We start from the raw sequence: 20,075 nt of genomic DNA on the forward strand, positions 1-20,075 counted from the left end.
ACATTTAAATTAACATAAGTTATTCCATTATTGGATGTGGCATTTGCATACCACGGCGCTTGGCCGCACGAAGGAAGACTTGGTTTCGAGTCTAGTCGGCGACTAGAGGAAATTTTTCTAAGCCTTTTTTCGACCGGTTCCCGAGTTAGTCGATCTCTGGCATGGGCAAGCAGGTTTTTCCTCCCGGAAACTCGGGTTTTTCGTCCTGTAAACTCAAGAAAATCGACCGTAGAACCCACATTATTTCAGACATTAAATATATTGTGTTAGGGTTAGGGACCACGAGATGGCGGCACATTTGAGCCGTCTCTCTTCACTGCATACTGCTTAATTAGTGATAACCTTGGGCCATCTATCTCTGATTGGTACCAGTGGAGATTGACTGCCCACTCAGTCTCCAAAAAGTTAGATAGGATTAAATGGCCTCGCCTACTCTCCGTATACGGGAACAAAAAGGTGTTAGCTGATTTTTTTTTTTTTTTTTTTTTTTGGAATTCTTCTACTTGCATTTTGATTTTTAGAACCGTTCCTTTGCTTTACAGAAAGCATATTTTTAAGTTAACATCTAAGTTATGAAAGAATCTTTTAAAGAGAGCAAAATGTATAAATAGATTAATTTTTCTAAAACATAGCTCAGTTGATTTCAACTGAGCTGTGTTGCAAAATTAAAGATGTTTTCATTCACCTCAGGCACATTGCATTTACAAGCATGCAACTTTTTTTGTTGCTAATTAATCAGATCCCAGAAAGCAAAGAAACTTATTTTTTATCAATTGTAATATTGATTCTATTATGACTGAATTATTTAATATATTATCTGTTGGAGGATTTGATACTGTTTACAAGCTTTCCTTGGACTCAGCATATAAAGTCAGTTAAGCAGTGTCATATTCAGAAGTTTAACTTTCTATTGCATAAGAAAAATATGCCTATTAATAACCATTTTGACTCTTCAAAAATTATCATTAATATTATCCGTAAAGTATTAGACTTTGCTGTATCTCCGAACACCATTATGATTGTGGACTTCGTGTATAATATAGATAAAGGCCTTCATAACTGGTTATATAATTTAGTGAGCAAAATTAGATTTCAAGTAGTGTATATTTTATTTAAATCAATATCTCCTGAGAAAATCGCCCTAAAAAAGGAATTTCAAGCCTTATCATCTCTGAAATGTAATAAGAATATTACTAAGTCTGACAAAGGCAGCAGTTGTAGTTCATGATAAGAACAGTTATTTTAGAAAACTTTATCTTCTGATTTGACATTATTCTATGTGCAGAAGCATTGATAGAGACCTGATTCAATTGCAAATCAATAAACTTAATAGCTTCTTGGACGAAATTTATTCCTGGGATGAAGAAACAGTAAAAAGGCTAAAATATCCAATTTATAACATTTCCAAAAAAACCTATCTAATCTCATCATCAAATTAATTTACCCTCAAGGGGTGTACAGGATATGATAGTACTACATGAAAAATTTACATCATTACTAACTTCCTATCTACAATTTTCCTCAAAATCAATCTATTACTGTTAAGGCTCCAACATTGTCAGATCTTATATTTCTATCTTCTAAGGCACTTTTTGCTGTATCAATCCACCTATATCTTGGTCTTCCTCTGGGTCTTTTTTCCTGTCAATCTGGCAGAGAATGCTTGTTTTGTTAATCTTTGCTCTCCCATTCTGTTTAAGTGACCATACCACATGAGATTAGCTCTGCTAACACATTTCTGGATGTTAACAATGTCAAGTTCTTTCCGAATATCCTCGTTTTTAATATGATGTTGCCGTTGATGCCATCTGTTCATGCCTCTAATCTTTCTCAGGACTCTCATATATGTGGTCTCTAGTCTTTGGTCAAGTGTTTTACTTCTAACCCAGCTCTCAGATCCATAAGTTAAAACTGGTTTGAACACTGTCTTGTATAAGCTAATTTAGCTTTTTGACTAATTTCTCTCTTATTCCATATAAATTTATTCAGTTGACTTTCTACCATACCAGCTTTGTTGATCCTGTTGTCTATTTCCATATGTAATTTACCATCTTCACTAAAAATCGTGCCTAAGTAGCTGAAATGTTTCACTTGTTCTATAGGTTCTCCATTCACAATGTTGAGATTTTCAATTCTTCTGCCTATTTTCATTGTCTTTGTCTTGTTATTGCTTACCTTCATACCATATCTATTACAACAGTTATTCAACTTAGTCAGGGAATCTTGCAGAACTTGTAGTGGATTTATTTAGAAGTATAACATCATCAGCATAAAGCAAAGAGCTGACATTAACATCTCCAATTTTGATATCAGGTTTAATACCACTTTCCTTCATAATGTGATCCATATAGATAATGAATAACAGAGGGGATAATGTACATCCTTAAAGCTTGGAGACAAATAATTACATCAATAAATTTTTATAATTATTGAATTAAATTAAATAATTACATAATAAATGTCTTTTAGCTTTTTTTTTAATGTAATTATTTGTTGATGTAAACTATAAATACGTTATTTTCATTTTGCATCAATTTTAATGATCTTTAATTCTTGGGGGGGGGGGAAAGGTATTCAGAATTACTAGTTTTTAGCACAATTTCATATATAAAAAAAAGTTGACTGGCATATTTTAAATATAAAAATCAACTAATTAATTAATTCTAAATTAAATTATTTCAGTTTAGAAGCAAAAAATTCATAAAACTTACAAGTAAAATAATATTAAATTACATACTTTTTAAAAATGTTTTGTGTTTAAATTTGTTTCACTATAAATTTACAATTTGCACCTCACTCTGTAACTCACTAGTCACAGAGGGCAAACTAACTGGTCACTGGTTACAAATCAGAAAAAGATGAACCAAAAACAAGAACACGTGTTTTATTGCTGCAATAAAACACGTGTTCTATGGCTATCCCGCCATGGGCCGAAACAGGCTAACCCATAATAAAATTTTAAGACAGACAAAGTGTTCCCAGGGTCGAGGATGTAAGATTACATATCTCAATCGATTTTACGATTATAATTTGTGGAATTTTTAATCGATCTTGCGAGGATCCACTCAGTTTCTCCCCCTGCGGACGCCCATGGCTATGTGATTGCATTTTATTGATGTATGAAAGTTTTGAGAGGGTATAGCGCATCAGCGCTCATCTTAATTGGTCCAATGCAATTAATTGCAGGATAACTTTGAATACTTCTGCATAGAGTGGGGGAACAATCTGTTTTAGGATTTATTAGAAAACAACAATGAAGGAGAATGCTATATTTGGTTGTATATTTGAAATACTCAAAGATGAAAATATGTGAACCATCATTCATAAGACGTGAGAATAGGAAAGAATAAGTGTGAGTAGAAACACTTTCATTAATGATAAACGAATAATTAATAATTATCATTTGTGATATGTGTGTCCTATAAGTTGCTGAGTAGAGCGAATAGCACGATCCTATAAATTCTAAACATGAATAAGTGAATTTATGATGGTATAATTTAAAAAAAGAAAAACTTATCAAGAGAGAGAGTATTGCAGGAAGAAATATGGTTTGATGGAGCAGCAAATCATCTCGTAAAATTTATTGCACGTTATGTGTACTTCTCTGATTTTTGCATATTTCACTCCATTTTCCAAGAATTTTATTTTGTTTACTGAGACTCAGTATACATAACATCCGATCATTATCGGAATTATCCACACTTTCCAGAATCCTAAATTCATTAGTTTTTTTTTTTTTTTTTTTTTTTTTTTTTTTTTTTTTTTTAGTATCAGTGGTTCTTCTGTCTTATCAATCTCACATATGCCGGTATTTTGTTGTAGATCAACAACGTCTTATAATACACAGAATATTCATTTTTATTCAGGAATAGATATTTTTTACTGTCTGTTGTTTCTGAAGATTAGAATAAAAATGTCTATAAACCGTTAAACTTTGCAATCTCAACTAGATGCTATACTGCACAAGCAAAAGAAAAAACAATTAGCATTTTTCTCCTACATCCACTTTCAAATTTTCAGTTCCAGAAAACATGTGTAACAACTGTTTGTAATATACATTGGATACGAAAAGTGCTCAACTCATGATAAGTGACAACATTCAATTGGATTGGTTGACACAATAACCAATTACAGATGCTAGGTGCTGAGTGAGCTCAAAATTTTAGCTCACCTAGCCACGCCTTCTCAGCGGTTAAAAAATACTACAATGCTAAGAATTTTGACCTGCTGCGCCCTCTTTATTTATTTTCAAAGGGCACAAAGGTGTATGCATTTTGAAAGCATGCCTGGACTATTAACACGAATGTGATGCAATGTTTACGCATCAAAAATGTCCTCTTCATGAAGCACTAATGCTTTATTATCCTCCTGAAGAGGATAATGAAGTATTAGTATGTTGTTGGGGGAGTCTTTAACGGGAATAAATGCAAAAATATAATATGGGTGATACTGATATTTCGTGGATGAGCACCGCACACCCAGAATATTTGCCCCTGATATATACATACACAGGGTGGTTGAAATTTCCATGTACAAACTTTCAGGGAAGGTAGAGAACATCAAAATAAACATATTCACATAGGAAAGCATGACTGGAAACGCCACCAGAAGGTACTAACAGGGATACAAAGGTACAGAAATAACACAAGGCAGTAAGTAGTGTAAAAAACTTGATTAGGCATAACTAAACAGTTCAATAGTAGTTGGATACATAATATGGTAAATGAGGTGCATGTCTGCCATCTCAGCGTTTGTAAAACGACGCATGTTCTTCGTACAACATCGAAAGCTTGAATGAGGAAGCCCCAATTGCTCACCTGGAGTTCTGGTGAACAGCTCCACCTATCACTTTCGGGTGGCATTTCCGGTCATGCTTTCCTATGTGAATATGGTTGATTTTGATGTTCTCTACCTCCCATCAAAGTTTGTACGTGGAATTTTGAACCACCCTGTATATATATATATATAATTTTTAAAATTATGATGAACTTTTTTTTCAGTTATAACATAATGTTACTGGAAATATAACATCATGCAGCTCATTCTATTTCAAATAAATCCATTGTTTACATTCTACCTTGTATCAGCTGTTTTTGCCACTGAAGATGGTCTGTAAGTTTCAGACTGAAATATATAGCCTTATAATAAATAAATATTACCTTTGCCTTGTGTTTTCATGTAAATAATTCATATAACTATGGCACAAGTTTCTCAAAAAGAAAGAAGCATTAATGGTGGAGTAAAATCTATTGTAAAGTATTTGTATCCTCGTTATCCTCTTGAAATGGGATTATGCTAGAAGAAACTGATCAGACTAGGGATCTTGGAGTTTTAATAAACAGTAAGTTGAAGTTCAAGAGTCATATAGCAAATATTGTAAATACAACTCGGAGAATAATTGCAATGCTGAAACTAACCTAGACATGTAAAGATAAATCAATATGCCTCTTTACAAGGCCTTGATAAGATCTCACTTGGACTATTGCATGTAGGTTTGGTCTCCTGGTTTCCATGGTGATTCTGATAGTGGGCAGAGAGATAGAGTGCAAAGTAGTGTGTCAAAAATGATAGCAGGATTGTGGAATCCTGATTATGAAGATAGATTGAGAATTTGTAGGCTGTAGATAACTAGCAAACAGGAGAAAGAGGGATGATATGATTGAGACCTATGAACTTCTACAGAATTTCAAAAAATAGAATTTTTCATTTTATGGAGTGTGGGAGAAAGATGCAAGGACATCCTTGGAAATTGAGAATGAATGCTGTCAAGAAAGGGGTGAGGACTAGATTTCTCTCATAGAGTGGTGTGTGATTGGAATGGATTACCATTGGTGAGTTCCTCCCTTGATGAGTTCCTGACTCCCTGGAGGTTTCTCTTAATAATGATAATATAGTTACTAATGACATAGCTAATATTCTTATTACAGACTTTATTATCTTCGAGAAATCTCTCTTAACAGCCACTTTCTGAATTGAAGGAAATATATGAAGATGGTTTAATGTAAGATCAGGTATTAGAAAAGTATGCACGTTATCTCCACTCTTATTCATCATCTATATGGATCATATTATGAAAGAAAGTGACACTAAACCTGATGTTAGAATTCGATATAACAAACTTAGCCTTTTTAATTTATGCAGATGATTATGTACTTCCTACATCTTGCACTGGATGTGCAAGTCTTCAGGATTCTAAGTAAATTGAATGACATGACAACTGTAACAAATTTGGTAGAAAAATCAGCAATAAAAACACAAGAACTATGAAAATAGGCAGTAGGACAAGTAAAGTATTTTAGATGTTTAGTAACAGTTTAGTGAGGATGGCAAAGTGAATGTGAAAATAGATAACAGAATAAGCAAAACTAGTATGATGGGGAGCCAACTGAATAAATTTATACGGAATAAGAGAGAATTTAGCCAAAACTAGATTAGCAGTATACATACGGTGTTCAAACCAATTAAGTTATGGATCTGGGAATTGTTTTAGGAATAAAGCACTTGATCAGAGACTAGATATTGTCAAAAAAAATTAGGGAACTTGAACAGATGGCATCAGTGGCAGAATCATCTTAAAAATGAAGATATTAGGAAGGAGCTTGACATTGCTAGCATTCAAGAATGTGTGAGCAGGGCTAATCTAAGTAGTATGGATGCACTTAATCTGAATGGGAAGAGGAAGGTTAGCAAAACAGCTTTGATGCAAAGTTGGCAGGAAAAAGACCAAGAGAAAGACCAAAATCTTGGTTCAATTAATTCATTCAGAAGTCCTGTAGAAGATCGACATTTAGATATGACAAGATCAGAGTGCTGAGGAGTAATAGATTAATTTGAAAGAAAATTGTTGATTGGATGTTAATAATTATGTAAACTTAATCATATAGTGCTGTCATAGTAGACAGTATAATGCTAACCACTTGGCCACCCTGGCTGGCCAAGTGCGTGTCCGCTCTCCAGTCAAGAGGCTGCGGGTTCGAATCCCGCTGTGGGCATGGACTTTTGTGATTGTCTGTGGAAAAAATAGTGGTGGCGGTCGGCGGTAGATGCCGTTGGTGTAGTTGCGGTCAATTGATGGATGGATTGTAAGTGGTGGAAGCAGAGTTGTAGAGTAGATGCCCTCTCTCGATGAATCTTTGGACTCCCTGGAGGTGACAAATAATAATAATAATAACCCTTGAGGATACTTATTAGGAAATTGTTCATGATAATGATGCAGTTATCTCCACTCTTATTCATCATCTATATGGATCATATTATGAAAGAAAGTGACACTAAACCTGATGTTAGAATTGGATATAACAAACTTAGCCTTTTTAATTTATGCAGATGATTATGTACTTCCTACATTTTGCACTGATATCATGATTAGTTCTGTCATTGCTTCTTTATTCATCACCATTTCCCTTTATGACACCTTAGCATTACTTAAAAATGTTTTATTCTCTGACATTACTAATAATTCAGTTTTGCTATCCATACTGATTATTTTACTTGCAAGTAGACTATATATAAACAGAGTATAGCACTGGGCTATTCCCCCCCCCCCCTCCAAGCCAATTTTTATATGTAGCATTTCAAAAAACATAAACTTTGATACTCTCACTAAAAACTAACTGGCTTAAGATATATTAATGCGTTCTCAATTTGGCTCAGATGCCTTAGACTTATTCCTCCTCTACCTCAACAGCCAGCATCTCAGAATTCAGTTCATTATCATGAATTTCCTGATATATATCCGAACTGGGTGCACAGGATACAGTGACAATTCTACATGATTAAGTTTACATTATTACTAAACTCTATCAACAATCTTCCTCCAAATTAGTATATTACTTGTCAGCACTTCAGTATTATCATATCTAATATTGTGGTCTTCCAGGGCACTTTTGAATTAATCTACCCAGATCTTAGCCTTCCTATGGGCCTTTTTTCCATGCCATCTTGGTATCAAACACCTGTTTTGCTTCCCATTCTGTTCACATTACCACCACCTTTAGATTAGCTCTACTCAAACATTCTTGAATGCTAACAGTGTTAAGTTACTTCCTATTCTGCTTGGATGTAATCTGTTAACTCCCATAATTTTTTTCCAGAACTCTTTCTGTGGTCTCTAGTCTTTGATCAAATATTTTATTTTTAACCCAGCCCTTAAATCCATAAGTCAGAATTGCTTTGAACACTGTCTTGTATACTGCTAGTTTAGTCATCATCAATTTCCTGATATGAACCTTCACGGGATGTTCAGACTATGAGAATACTACGTGATTTTGTTATTATTAATCTATCAACAGTTTTCCTCCAAATTAGTCTATTACTTTTCAGCACTTGAAAACTTGTTTTTTTTCCTGCCATCTTTGCATCAAATACCTGTTTTGCTAACCTTCTCCCATTCTGGTAAAGTGATCATACTACATTAGATTGGCCTTATTCACGCATTGTTGAATGCTAACGATGTCAAGTTCCTTCCTAATATATTCATTTTTAATATGATTCTACCATTGATGCCATCCGTTCAGGTCCCCTAATTCTTCTCAAAAGTCTCATATCTGGTCTCTGATCTGTATACTTTTAAAAACTGCTAGTTTTAAAGGTATACACAACAGGTTTTTACAAGTTGAAAATTAAGGAGGAAGAATTTATCATGTGAAATTTCAATCTCAAATAAGAATCAAAGAAATCAGAGAGAGAGAGAATCTTATTTAAAGAATAGAATCTCTCACTCACTCACTCCACCATGAAGAAGGTTTTGAGAATGCTGAGCATATGAAAAGTTGTCATAATTGCATCTGATGGCACCCAAGTGCAACAAGACGTTAGTGACCAAGACCTCATTATGCAGGGTCACTATGAGGAACTGTATATGTATACTATGCATTTACTTGAAAGTGAGAAGGTTTTCAGTGATAAGTGAAAATGGTGAGAGTATTGTAGGAAGTTTTCGGTATTGAGACCAATTGTAATATAAGGAGTTTATTAAAAAAATAATTAAAACCCGACAAGTTTCGTGCGTCGTAAGACTTACATAATTTTTAGCAACAAAATCTTGCAGTGCATTTATTCTTTTTGATGATATAGAAAAATATGCTTTCAATGCACTGATAGTTTGTAAAAGCAATCTACATTCCTTGATATTCGAGAGGCTTTCTTCAGAACTAAATTCAAAATGTGGGCATAACAATTTGTAAATATTTTAGGAAACAATTAAGGGAGTCTTTAACAGGAATAAATGCAAAAATATAATATTGGTAATACTGATATTTCGTGGATGAGCACCACTCACCCATCATACCCGGAATATTCAGCCATGGTGAAGTCAGTCTTGGAAAAATTTGTACAGACAGACAGACAAAACAAATCTACTAGATGCTTCTGTATTTTGTGAAACATGCCTAAAAATTGGACAGAGTGGTTTTTAAAAAATGTTTTATTATTATTTTTTTCTATTAATGGTTTGCTATCATAAAACTAAGATTTGCAGAAGTGAACTATTTTTTATGTTTTTATATTAACCTTTGTTAATATTAAAATGTTAATGTTCACCTTTAACATTGCATATAAATGCAAAAATTGGAATCATTTCTGTAATTAACCATTTTTAATAGTGAATGATGTATTATTGTGCCTTCTTGATATTCAGCATTGAAGGGCAGCCATTTGCATCCAAGAAGTCTGAGATTTTATTTATTCACATGCAGTTAAGCAGTTGAAATATTTCTTATTTTCTGAACCTGACTTTTTCTGGGATACTGAAGCTGAACATGAATCTTTTCTTGTTGGACTTGCAAAGCAAACTCATTCTGCTTTATTTCTATTTGTCCTTGTAATATTTGCATTTTCTGACAGATTGTAGAACAGGTTTGCTTTTTAAGGTACATATTGCATAGAAAAAGAAAATTTACCAACTCATCTCAGAAAAGTCATATTTGGTAATGAGGCACATTTACATTTGTCATGTTTTTTTGCACTAGAAGTGATTTGCCTCAAATCAACTGTAACATTAAACATCATCAACGCAAGCTAAGATACTATAGAGTGGGATGCTAAATGTTGAATAAATGTTAGCAGTTGATTACAGGAATGTTTAATTATTTTCATGTTTGCCTTTGATTATCCACTCATAATTGATATATTAAGTTTTTATGAATAATTGTTTGCATTCTTCTTGTGTCTTAAACCAATTTATTACAGTGAATAAAAGTATACCCTTTAAATGTTAACTTTTTTTGCATTTTTTAGGATATCATTGGTGGGTTAATCCTGGCCATAGCTGTTATGATAGTATTCATTCCTGTTGTTGACCAACTCGACAACTTCCAGCTGACATACCCATACTCACCTATTGTTACACTTACAGTTTTAATAGCACTAACAGTTTTTTATCCTAAATCTGATCGATGGACACCTGCTCGTGGTGACACAGCAGTCATTCTTGGAACTGGGGCAGGTATATTAATTGGATCTTGGCTAAACTTCCAAACAGGCATTATTAGAGGACCAGGTCTTCCTCCTCCATATCAGATTTTATGGCCAGACTACAGTGTTATTGGGCTTGCCTTATTAAGGGCTTCTATTGGTATCTTGTGCATTGTTGCTACCAGAGCATTCTTTAGGAGTATTACTTATGCAATTCTCTGTTACACTCTGCGTCTAAACCCTCAGGATCTCCAAACAAAGCAGAAGGTAACTGTTGAAGTTCCATATAAATTTATTACTTATGTTTGTATTGGCTTTGTGGTTACATATATCTCACCAATTGTGTTCCGTCTTTTGAACATTGAAAGAATCACAATGTTTACAGAAGTATGACCATTTTACACTTTAAAATTTTTAATTCATTCTGTTATTTACATTCCAAACCAATTTATTACTTGTTAGTTTTGACATCAGGTTTCTATATCTTGCAGTACAGTAGTATAGCTATAAATTTATGTATAATAAATAGTTTTCAACAGAGCTGTATTTTCATAAAGCATATTATTCTGTGCATAATAATTAATTGTATACTATTTAAATTGATAAACTGTTAAAAAGATTATTACAAAATTTCTGTCCACAATCTCCTAAATAAACAAGCACATAAGCATGTGATCAAGCTTTATTAGTTAATATTAATAGAAATCTCAAATAAGGATAGAAGTTAACATGTTTCAAATATGAAAAAAAAATACATATTGCATATAGTATTAGTGTAAAAATGATGGGTGCAGCAGCACTTACTGTAAAAAAAAGATTTTGCAAAAAAAAAAAAAAAAAAGCCAAGGTTTTGTGTACTTATTAACAAGGAAAGCTAAGTCTGAACTTAGAAGTTGTCACTGTTGTATACATATTAAGGAGAGTTTTACTTTATATATGTTTATTTCTAGTAATTACTAATATATTTTTTATATTATGTGTATATACATATGTATATATGCAGCAGTTCTGAAAAACCAGTTTATAGGTAAATCAAAATAATTTGTTATTTTGAAAATCTTTTCTTTTGTGAGAACAAAACTAGTTCATGAAAACGTGAACATTAAGTTTTTCCCTCCTCATTATGTATTACTGTAATTACCAATTTGTTTATAATTAAATTACTGTTCATATGTTATGGCATTTTACCAAAGTATATTGAGTTTAGCCTATTTTTGTATTTGCTGAATTTAATATTTCTTTTTTGTATATGTTTAAAAAATTATCCCCGTGCACATTAATAATTGCAAATAATTTATTTGGTAGAGTAGTATAGATATAGATCTTGCAGTTTCTCTTTGCCTTCTATCTCCAGTATTAAAAAAAAACCTCTTGCCAATAAAACTGCTAAAGACAATCTGCATGGCACTGAATTTACCTGTTGTGTGCTACAATTTTTAAGATCCATTGTTGTCTCAGTCAGTTCATCTCATTCCTCCTTGCCCATTCACAGACTTCTTTTGAAACATGCATTTTCCCAATAGAGGGAATTTTTTCCTGGAGGTAATTTTTGTCCTGATTTCAGATCTTATAATCCTTAGATATTAATCTAAGGGTTATATGAAAAAAACATGTGCATGTGGCTTGTAGGCCGGCTATAATTTGAATCACATTGGAAAAATTTGGGATTTCACAAGATACATGATTTGATATCATTGGGTTGGAAGGGTGCCAACGTGTGTATAAATATCTTAATTTTAATATAAGTATTCATTATCAGTTACCTCAGATCACAAGAAGAAAATAATATAATTTATTAAATGCTGATATTTTACCAGATTTTCCACCAGCATCCTTGGAGCACAAGCATTTGTCACAGAACACAAATACTAACATTCAAGTAATTGTGTTCAAAATCATAATGAATAAAAGAACTGTTATGTTCTCATAGCATCTTCTAGGACTGGATTTAAAGAGTCTGCAACTATAGTTGAGATTTGGGAAGTGTATCATTATTGGTGCTGATCAGTGGTGGCTCATCCATAAGAGCTGTAGCCCCTCTAGTATAAAATGAAAGTTTCTGTTTTATTATTGCTGTTCTTAAATTTTTCTATATTTATCTAAAAACCGTTATTTTCTTGTTTGTAATACAATACCACTCAATAGTATTTTATATAATTCATTTTGTATCAATAGTTGTATTTTGCAATAGTCAATGTGCTGTGTGGGCTAGGGCTAGTATACTTGATGGAGCTGCAATCAATACAGACTGCTACGTAGTGGAGATAATGTAGTGGGGGTAACACATAGTTTATGTGCAGTTTGGGCTGGTAGCATTGCAGCACCACCACTACAAATTCTTACGATCCGCCACTGGTGCTGAATCTCTCTCTCTCTATATCTAACAGCTTTTGCATAGAACTATAGATTTGTATTGATTAAAGAATTTGCAAATTTTGCGAAGAATTAAAGAAAATTAAAAGAATTGTGCATGAAGTTACTTCACTTGCAAACTTTGTTTGCTTACACTTGGATAAAGGATTGAACCAAGAATATAATTTCTTGGCTTTATAGTTTAATCAAGTGAAAAAATTTTCAACATGTAGATTTGCTTCATTTAATCTTCTGAAGGAGAATGCCCAACACATGGTCTGTCAGTCCAGACTTGCCATTATGATGATGATGTAGTGTATGTTTTTCAAAGTGGATCTGGTCCTTTCTCTTAGGAGAAAGAATAAAACTTGCTAGTTTGATTTGTAATTTAAATATGGTATGCAGATCATATTTATTTAGTGCTGTGTCTATCTTTTATAGCAGTACTGTGGATATAGGAGATGGGAATAGTTTTGTTTGTATCAAGGGATGGAGTGCATGTAGTGTTTTTATCTGTTTGACAGGCATTTCCATTGACTATAGAAAGTGTGTTGTATATAATCTTTCTGGCAAGAGCTGTGTCATTTAAAGATACTGCATTGTTGGATTGGATGATGATGATTCGCTGTTTACGTATCATCGGTATGTGTTGGCTTTCTATTTAAAAGATGTATAATTCTTTTGTCTATTAAGGACCGACAATTATTTGATTCTCTTTTTATAGTTTAAGAATATTTTCAGATGCTTTTTATGCACTAATGATTATATTATGTGTCTGGACTGTGGGACTAAATAGCAAAGACAGCACTGCATAGAACAGCCAAAGCAAAAGTTTAAGTGTATCTCTGTTGAGGGCTTTGTTCTCTGTGTTTCATATAGAAATTGGTTAAAGGACAGAGGGCATCACCTTATTAAAAAAATGATAAGACAGAAAAAGAGTGATGCCACTGAATGTAATAAAATTAATTTGATGGCCTTACTCCTCTTCTTTAAATATGGTTGCGAAATATTCATGGAACACTTTCAGAAAAGAAAGTAGCCAAAACATTGTACTAAAAGTGTCAACATACCAACATATCTTGTTCAAAGAAATTGCACATACAAGCATAAAACAGAAAAGCATTAATCACTATATTCTAGGAGAGTATAGAAAACCTGTGGTTTGAGAGCTGCAAGTGGCCCTTTGCATTATTTTTTATTTTACTTACATAATGCTGCTCATTTGATTTCTTGATTTTGAAAATTTATTCTTAGTTCAACATGATAATAGTACACTAAGCATCTTAGGTCACTTTGGGGCATTTAAAATCTGTGTGTAATATTCTATGGTTATGTAAAGGCAAAAGATCTAATGAGTAATTCTAATTTCTGAACTAGAGAATAGCAAGAATCCCTGAAAATGTAATTGCAGCTGATGCAATTTGCATGTATGTGTGTGCAAATGTGAAGTCATCAGTCTAGTTATCTTTAATTATTATCATTTTTACCTCTTTACTAAGTTTGTGTTGTTCATCTGATCTTGCTGATAGTGATTTTGGAGTGCTATATGTTGAGATGAGAGATCATACAATTCAGGAATTTGGGGGGGAAAAAAAGAGATATACTGTCCCACCAAATTGAACACCTCCACCACTCTCCTCTAAAAGTTGCTGATAGTCAACATCCATATACAGTTCAGCTCCAAACTTACTTATCCTCTTTCATATCATCTACAGGGAAAAAATATACAAACACAGGTGCACCTAGTCCTACCCTTTATATCCTTTAGCCAGTTTCTCTTTATCTGTCTGTTTCTAAATCAATCTTGCACATGAGGTCACAGAACTTATAACACAGCAGTGCCATATATAGGAAAGTGATTAGGAAGAAAGAAGAAATCTATTAATGTACTTGAAGAGCTGGAGGGTGTAATTATTTGGGAAAACATTATGTTGAAGATTTTTTTACAAAAAACAGACATAGATGATATGAAAGAGGATAAGTAAGTTTGGAGCTGAACTATCAGCAACTTTTAGAGGAGAGTGGTGGAGGTGTTCAATTTGGTGGGACAGTATATCTCTTTTTTTCCCCCCCAAATTCCTGAATTGTATGATCTCTCATCTCAACATATAGCACTCCAAAATCACTATCAGCAAGATCAGATGAACAACACAAACTTAGTAAAGAGGTAAAAATGATAATAATTAAAGATAACTAGACTGATGACTTCACATTTGCACACACATACATGCAAACTGCATCAGCTGCAATTACATTTTCAGGGATTCTTGCTATTCTCTAGTTCAGAAATTAGAATTACTCATTAGATCTTTTGCCTTTACATAACCATAGAATATTACACACAGATTTTAAATGCCCCAAAGTTACCTAAGATGCTTAGTGTACTATTATCATGTTGAACTAAGAATAAATTTTCAAAATCAAGAAATCAAATGAGCAGCATTATGTAAGTAAAATAAAAAATAATGCAAAGGGCCACTTGCAGCTCTCAAACCACAGGTTTTTCTATACTCTCCTAGAATATAGTGATTAATGCTTTTTTGTTTTATGCTTGTATGTGCAATTTCTTTGAACAAGATATGTTGGTATGTTGACACTTTTAGTACAATGTTTTGGCTACTTTCTTTTCTGAAAGTGTTCCATGAATATTTCGCAACCATATTTAAAGAAGAGGAGTAAGGCCATCAAATTAATTTTATTACATTCAGTGGCATCACTCTTTTTCTGTCTTATCATTTTTAACCAAGCTAAATCAGAGGGAGGAAGAAATTGCAATACTGCAATCTGGACACCATTGTGCAGTCATTAACATTAGCAAATTGTAACAGCAGTAGGCTATATTAAACAATTCAGAATATGACTAATTAATGGAAACTGAACTTTATTTCTTAGATAAAAATTCTGTTCTGGGAAGATTGTTGAACATATCAAAAAGGGAGCCTTGTGAACCTAATATGAGGGTGGTCTGAAAAATTCTCGGCCTTGACCATAGATGGCAACACTATTGGCATGATTTTTTTTTTTTCTAAGTTGGTACAACTGTCATAAGAATCCATGTGACATTATAAGTCATTCCATCAGCTGTATAAAACAAGTAGTGAGTTTTATACTGCTGTCTGAAGCAAAAATGTTGTCTGTATCCCTTGAAATGGATAAAATTGAATATCGTGTGGTTATAAAATTCTTTCTAAAAGAAGGTTTAACACCAAAAGAAATTCATTCGAAGTTCATCAAAGTTTATGGGCACTCTTCTCTTTTGTTTTCAACAATTAAGAAATGGGCTGCCAAGTTTAAACATGTCCGTACCAGCCTTGAAGATGATCCACATGAAGGATGTCCAAAAAGTGTAACAACACCAGAAATCATCGATGAAGTGCACGATATGGTATTGGATGACCGGCGTGTCATCCAATACCATATCAAAGTGTGTGAAATTGCTGAGACTATAGGCATTTCAAAAGAACGTGTAGGATATATATTGCATGAAGAATTGCAAATGAAAAAGCTTTGTGCAAGATGGGTGCCACACTTGCTCACAGCAGATCAAAAACGTACTCACATGAAAATGTCTGAACAGTGCTTGGAGCATTTTAACAAGAATAAGACTGATTTTGTGTGTCGATTTATTACTATGGATGAGACTTGGATTCGCTATTGCACACAAGAATCCAAACAGCAGTCAAAACAGTGGACAGAAGAAGCCTGTTGTTCGGTGCCAGAGAAGACAGTCAGTTTCATCAGCAGGAAAGGTCATGGCATTGGTGTTTTATTAATTATTTTGAAATGGGTAAAACAATAACCGGGGAATATTATTCCAATCTTTTAACCAGACTAGAGGAAAAAATTTGTGAGAAAAGACCCGAAAAAAAATCATCTTTCATCAGGACAGTGCACCTGCCCACAAAGGTATTTTGGCAATGGGAAAATTAAGGGATCTGCACTATGAATTGTTGGAACATCCACCCAGTTCGCCAGATTTGGCTCCCTCTGACTTTTATCTCTTTCCAAAACTAAAACTCTTCCTTGCTGGTCAGCGTTTTTCTTCGAATCAAGAGGTGATTGCAGCTGTAGAGGGGTATTTTGCAGATCTTACTGAGAACCACTACAGGGACAGGATAATGGCACTTGGAGCTTGACTGGAATAAATGTATTAGTCTTAAGGGAGATTATGTTGAAAAATAAAAATAATTTTGAATTATAAATTCATTTTTTCAATGTTAGGTCGAAAACTTTTCAGACCACCCTCGTATATACTCTAGAAATAATGAAAAGTGAAATCTTGCAATTACGTGGTAACAGTGGGAAGATTAACAACGTAATTGATTTTTCTTTGAATTGTTAGATTTACCCATATTTCATTGCAGATAACAGTTTATTTGATGAAATATATGTAACTTCACAAATACTGGAATGATATACAGCTCGTTCCAGTGTCAGTTTATGCCAGGCATTTCAGCAGCTTCCATTGACTGCTGAACATTAACAAGTCACAATGTTTGTACTACTTATGTATCAACATTGTGACTTGTTAATAGATACTTCTAGTACTAATTATATATTGGGTTTTATCCTTTATCCAAGTGTTAGCAAACAAAGTTTGCACCTGAAGTACTTTCAGGATTGGGGCAACTCGTGGTAAAGGTAGTATAAGTTCTCATCACTTGCAGTAGTATCTCACATAATGCAAAGCACATCTCCTTCAGGCGCAAACTTGGTTTGCTAACACTTTGATAAAGGATAAAACTCAATATATAACTAGTAGCATAGCCAAGTGAAAAAACTTCCATAAACTTATCTCTAATCCAGAGAATTTTAATAATAGGGTGTTGACACCATTTGGCAACTCGTATAGGTAAATATGACTTCTCAATTACTTCCACCTTAGTATCACCACCTTTGGGTCTGGCTCCCACTGAGAGACCTGAATAAAGGTCGAAACCGGTCTGGGTAGTGGCTCTTCCTAGCATTATACATGTCCACAAGGAGATGTGCTTTGCGTTATGGGAGATATCACCACCTCTGGGTCTGGCTCCCACTGAGAGACCTGGATAAAGGTCGAAACCGGTCTGGGTAGTGGCTCTTCCTAGCATTATACATGTCCACAAGGAGATGTGCTTTGCATTATGGGAGATACTAAAGCAAGTGATGAGAATTTATACCGCCTTTACCACAAGTTGCCCCAGTCCTGAAAGTACTTCAGGTGCGAACTTTGTTTGCTCACACTTGGATAAAGGATAAAACCCAATATATGATTAGTAGCATAGCCAAGTGAAAAAACTTCCATAAATACTTCTAGAACCATATAGCAGTGCCAGCTCTAGGGATGCTGGAACTGCTATATGGTACTAGAAGAAGGTGCCACAATGAAATCATTGCCTGCTTATGGCATGTAGATATAGATACAAGAAACTAAACCTGAAAAAAAAAAAAAAAAAAAAAGAAAAGAATTATCCATTCATAGATTTGCTGTTTACTCAATCATGCAATGTTAGTTCTCATGTAGAACCAACATTGCACAATAACTATCAAAGAGCCATATGGCTTCAGTTCAGTGACATAAATTATATAGAAATACGGTATATTAGAGATCCAACCTTATTTCAAAGTCGAATATATGTAGAAATTTTAACAGAGCCTATGAGAATATAATCCTTGACATTTGAGATTCACAAAAACTATCTGCCAGTATTATCCCTTCTCTTTTCAGATAATTAGATTACATCTTGGTCTTTGTGTATGACTACAAGTGTGCCTTCATTTTATATACATGTATACAGGGCTGAGGATGCAAGGGGTGCACTGCACCTGGGTGGCAACATTGACTTTAACACGACATTAACTAATATAATATTAACAACCCTTACTTTTAGATGTCAGACAGACGGCCGATAAAAGTTGCACCCGGGCGGCAAATACCCTTGGCGTGCTCCTGGATGTATGCTGCTGTATAGGACACTGTAGGTTCATATCAGCCATCTCTGACAGATACATTTCAGTGACATAGGAGTTTTAGTGATCAAGACCTGCAATGGTTCACATGAACAGATACTATTTTATTTTGCATTATATAATGTAGAATACATAAAGAAGCTGCTTAGGTTCATTACACATGATGTCAGCTTATTCCCACAATGGAATTGAAACTTGAAAAGCAAATGTTATTGGCAAGAGTGTCTGTAAGTGGGGAAAAAAAAATTATATAGGAATCAATTGTTGACAAGATATTGATCATCTCTTATGAGTTGTTTTTAAGCATGGTATAAAGTTGGCACATAGTACTGTTACTTATTGTGAAATATTAGTAGTAATGGGAGTATAATTTTTGTTTTGTTTCAATAGCATTTTAAGTGCAGTTAGAGGATGGAGGGGATAGGAAAACGGTTGAAAATTATAGTGTGTACTATAATACATTGTGTTAAATGCAGAAGGAAAGCTTGATCTGTAACCATTAAATATGAAATAAAATGATACTAAAATTATTAGACATATTAGGCATTTTAATTTAATATCATATATTGACATATATATTTGGTGCAGTCTGATTGTTAAAGCAAGATAGTTTAAAATTGTTTTTAAGCTATCTTTGGTTCAGTTGATGAAAATGAGCTTCACAGCTTTCTTTATGCAGTTGCTGTAATAAATATATTTAGTGTAACACTTTAGTCTTATTCAATGAGTTTTGTATCTAGTGGATGTTTTGTGACCATTAAGACTTGATTTATCAGAATAATGTATTTTTGGTGATTTAAGCATATATATTTGAGTAGACTGACCAGTCTGCTCAAGATGGAGACTTCATAAGCAAAGAACTCTGTAAACGTTTACTTACATAAGAAAGAGGAGAAGCATGGGAATGAATGTAAACCGGATGGAAGAAGACTTGATGGTTAGAAGCGCTCACCACATGCTGGGATAGAAATGCGAGTTTTTTCACACAAACTTCTGACATATGGAATGAAGACTAGAAAGTTCTGGAGAAAAACTAGGATGAAGACTATAGTTATGTCATTTTGGCAATGATGTTAGAGTTGTAACCATTAGAGATGAAAGTGGTTCTTAAAAGACATTTCTCATTTTAGAAAAAAAATTTGTGGAGCATAAGGTGTGTGCATGATGTACTAAAATTTTGATAATGCCTGATTTCTGAGATGGGTGATGATGATAGGAATTGGTGTATTTCCCTGTACTTTTTTTTTTTCTGTATATTAGATTAGATTTTCATTTCAGAAAGAAACTTTGTCAGAACACAATTTATAGACACTACACTTGCTTCTTGTCCTAGTTGCTTTGCCTATAATTCCAAACATCCA

General features: G+C 33.7%; 1 protein-coding gene across 1 annotated transcript in view; it reads left to right on the forward strand.

Annotated features, from left to right (window-relative positions):
* Positions 1-11,606, forward strand: part of LOC150102148 (sphingosine-1-phosphate phosphatase 2-like) — a 57,746-nt gene extending 46,140 nt beyond the window's left edge. The window contains exon 3 of the mRNA XM_090398893.1: positions 10,237-11,606. Coding sequence (XP_090255019.1) covers positions 10,237-10,806 — 570 coding nt within the window. The 3' untranslated portion in view covers positions 10,807-11,606. The remainder of the gene's footprint in view (positions 1-10,236) is intronic.
* The last annotated feature ends 8,469 nt before the right edge of the window (positions 11,607-20,075 follow it).

This window comes from Typopeltis vanoorti, chromosome 10 (genome assembly GCF_054136105.1).
Source record: "Typopeltis vanoorti isolate ZY-2024b chromosome 10, IOZ_Tvanoo_1.0, whole genome shotgun sequence".
Taxonomy (NCBI): Eukaryota; Metazoa; Arthropoda; class Arachnida; order Uropygi; family Thelyphonidae; genus Typopeltis; species Typopeltis vanoorti.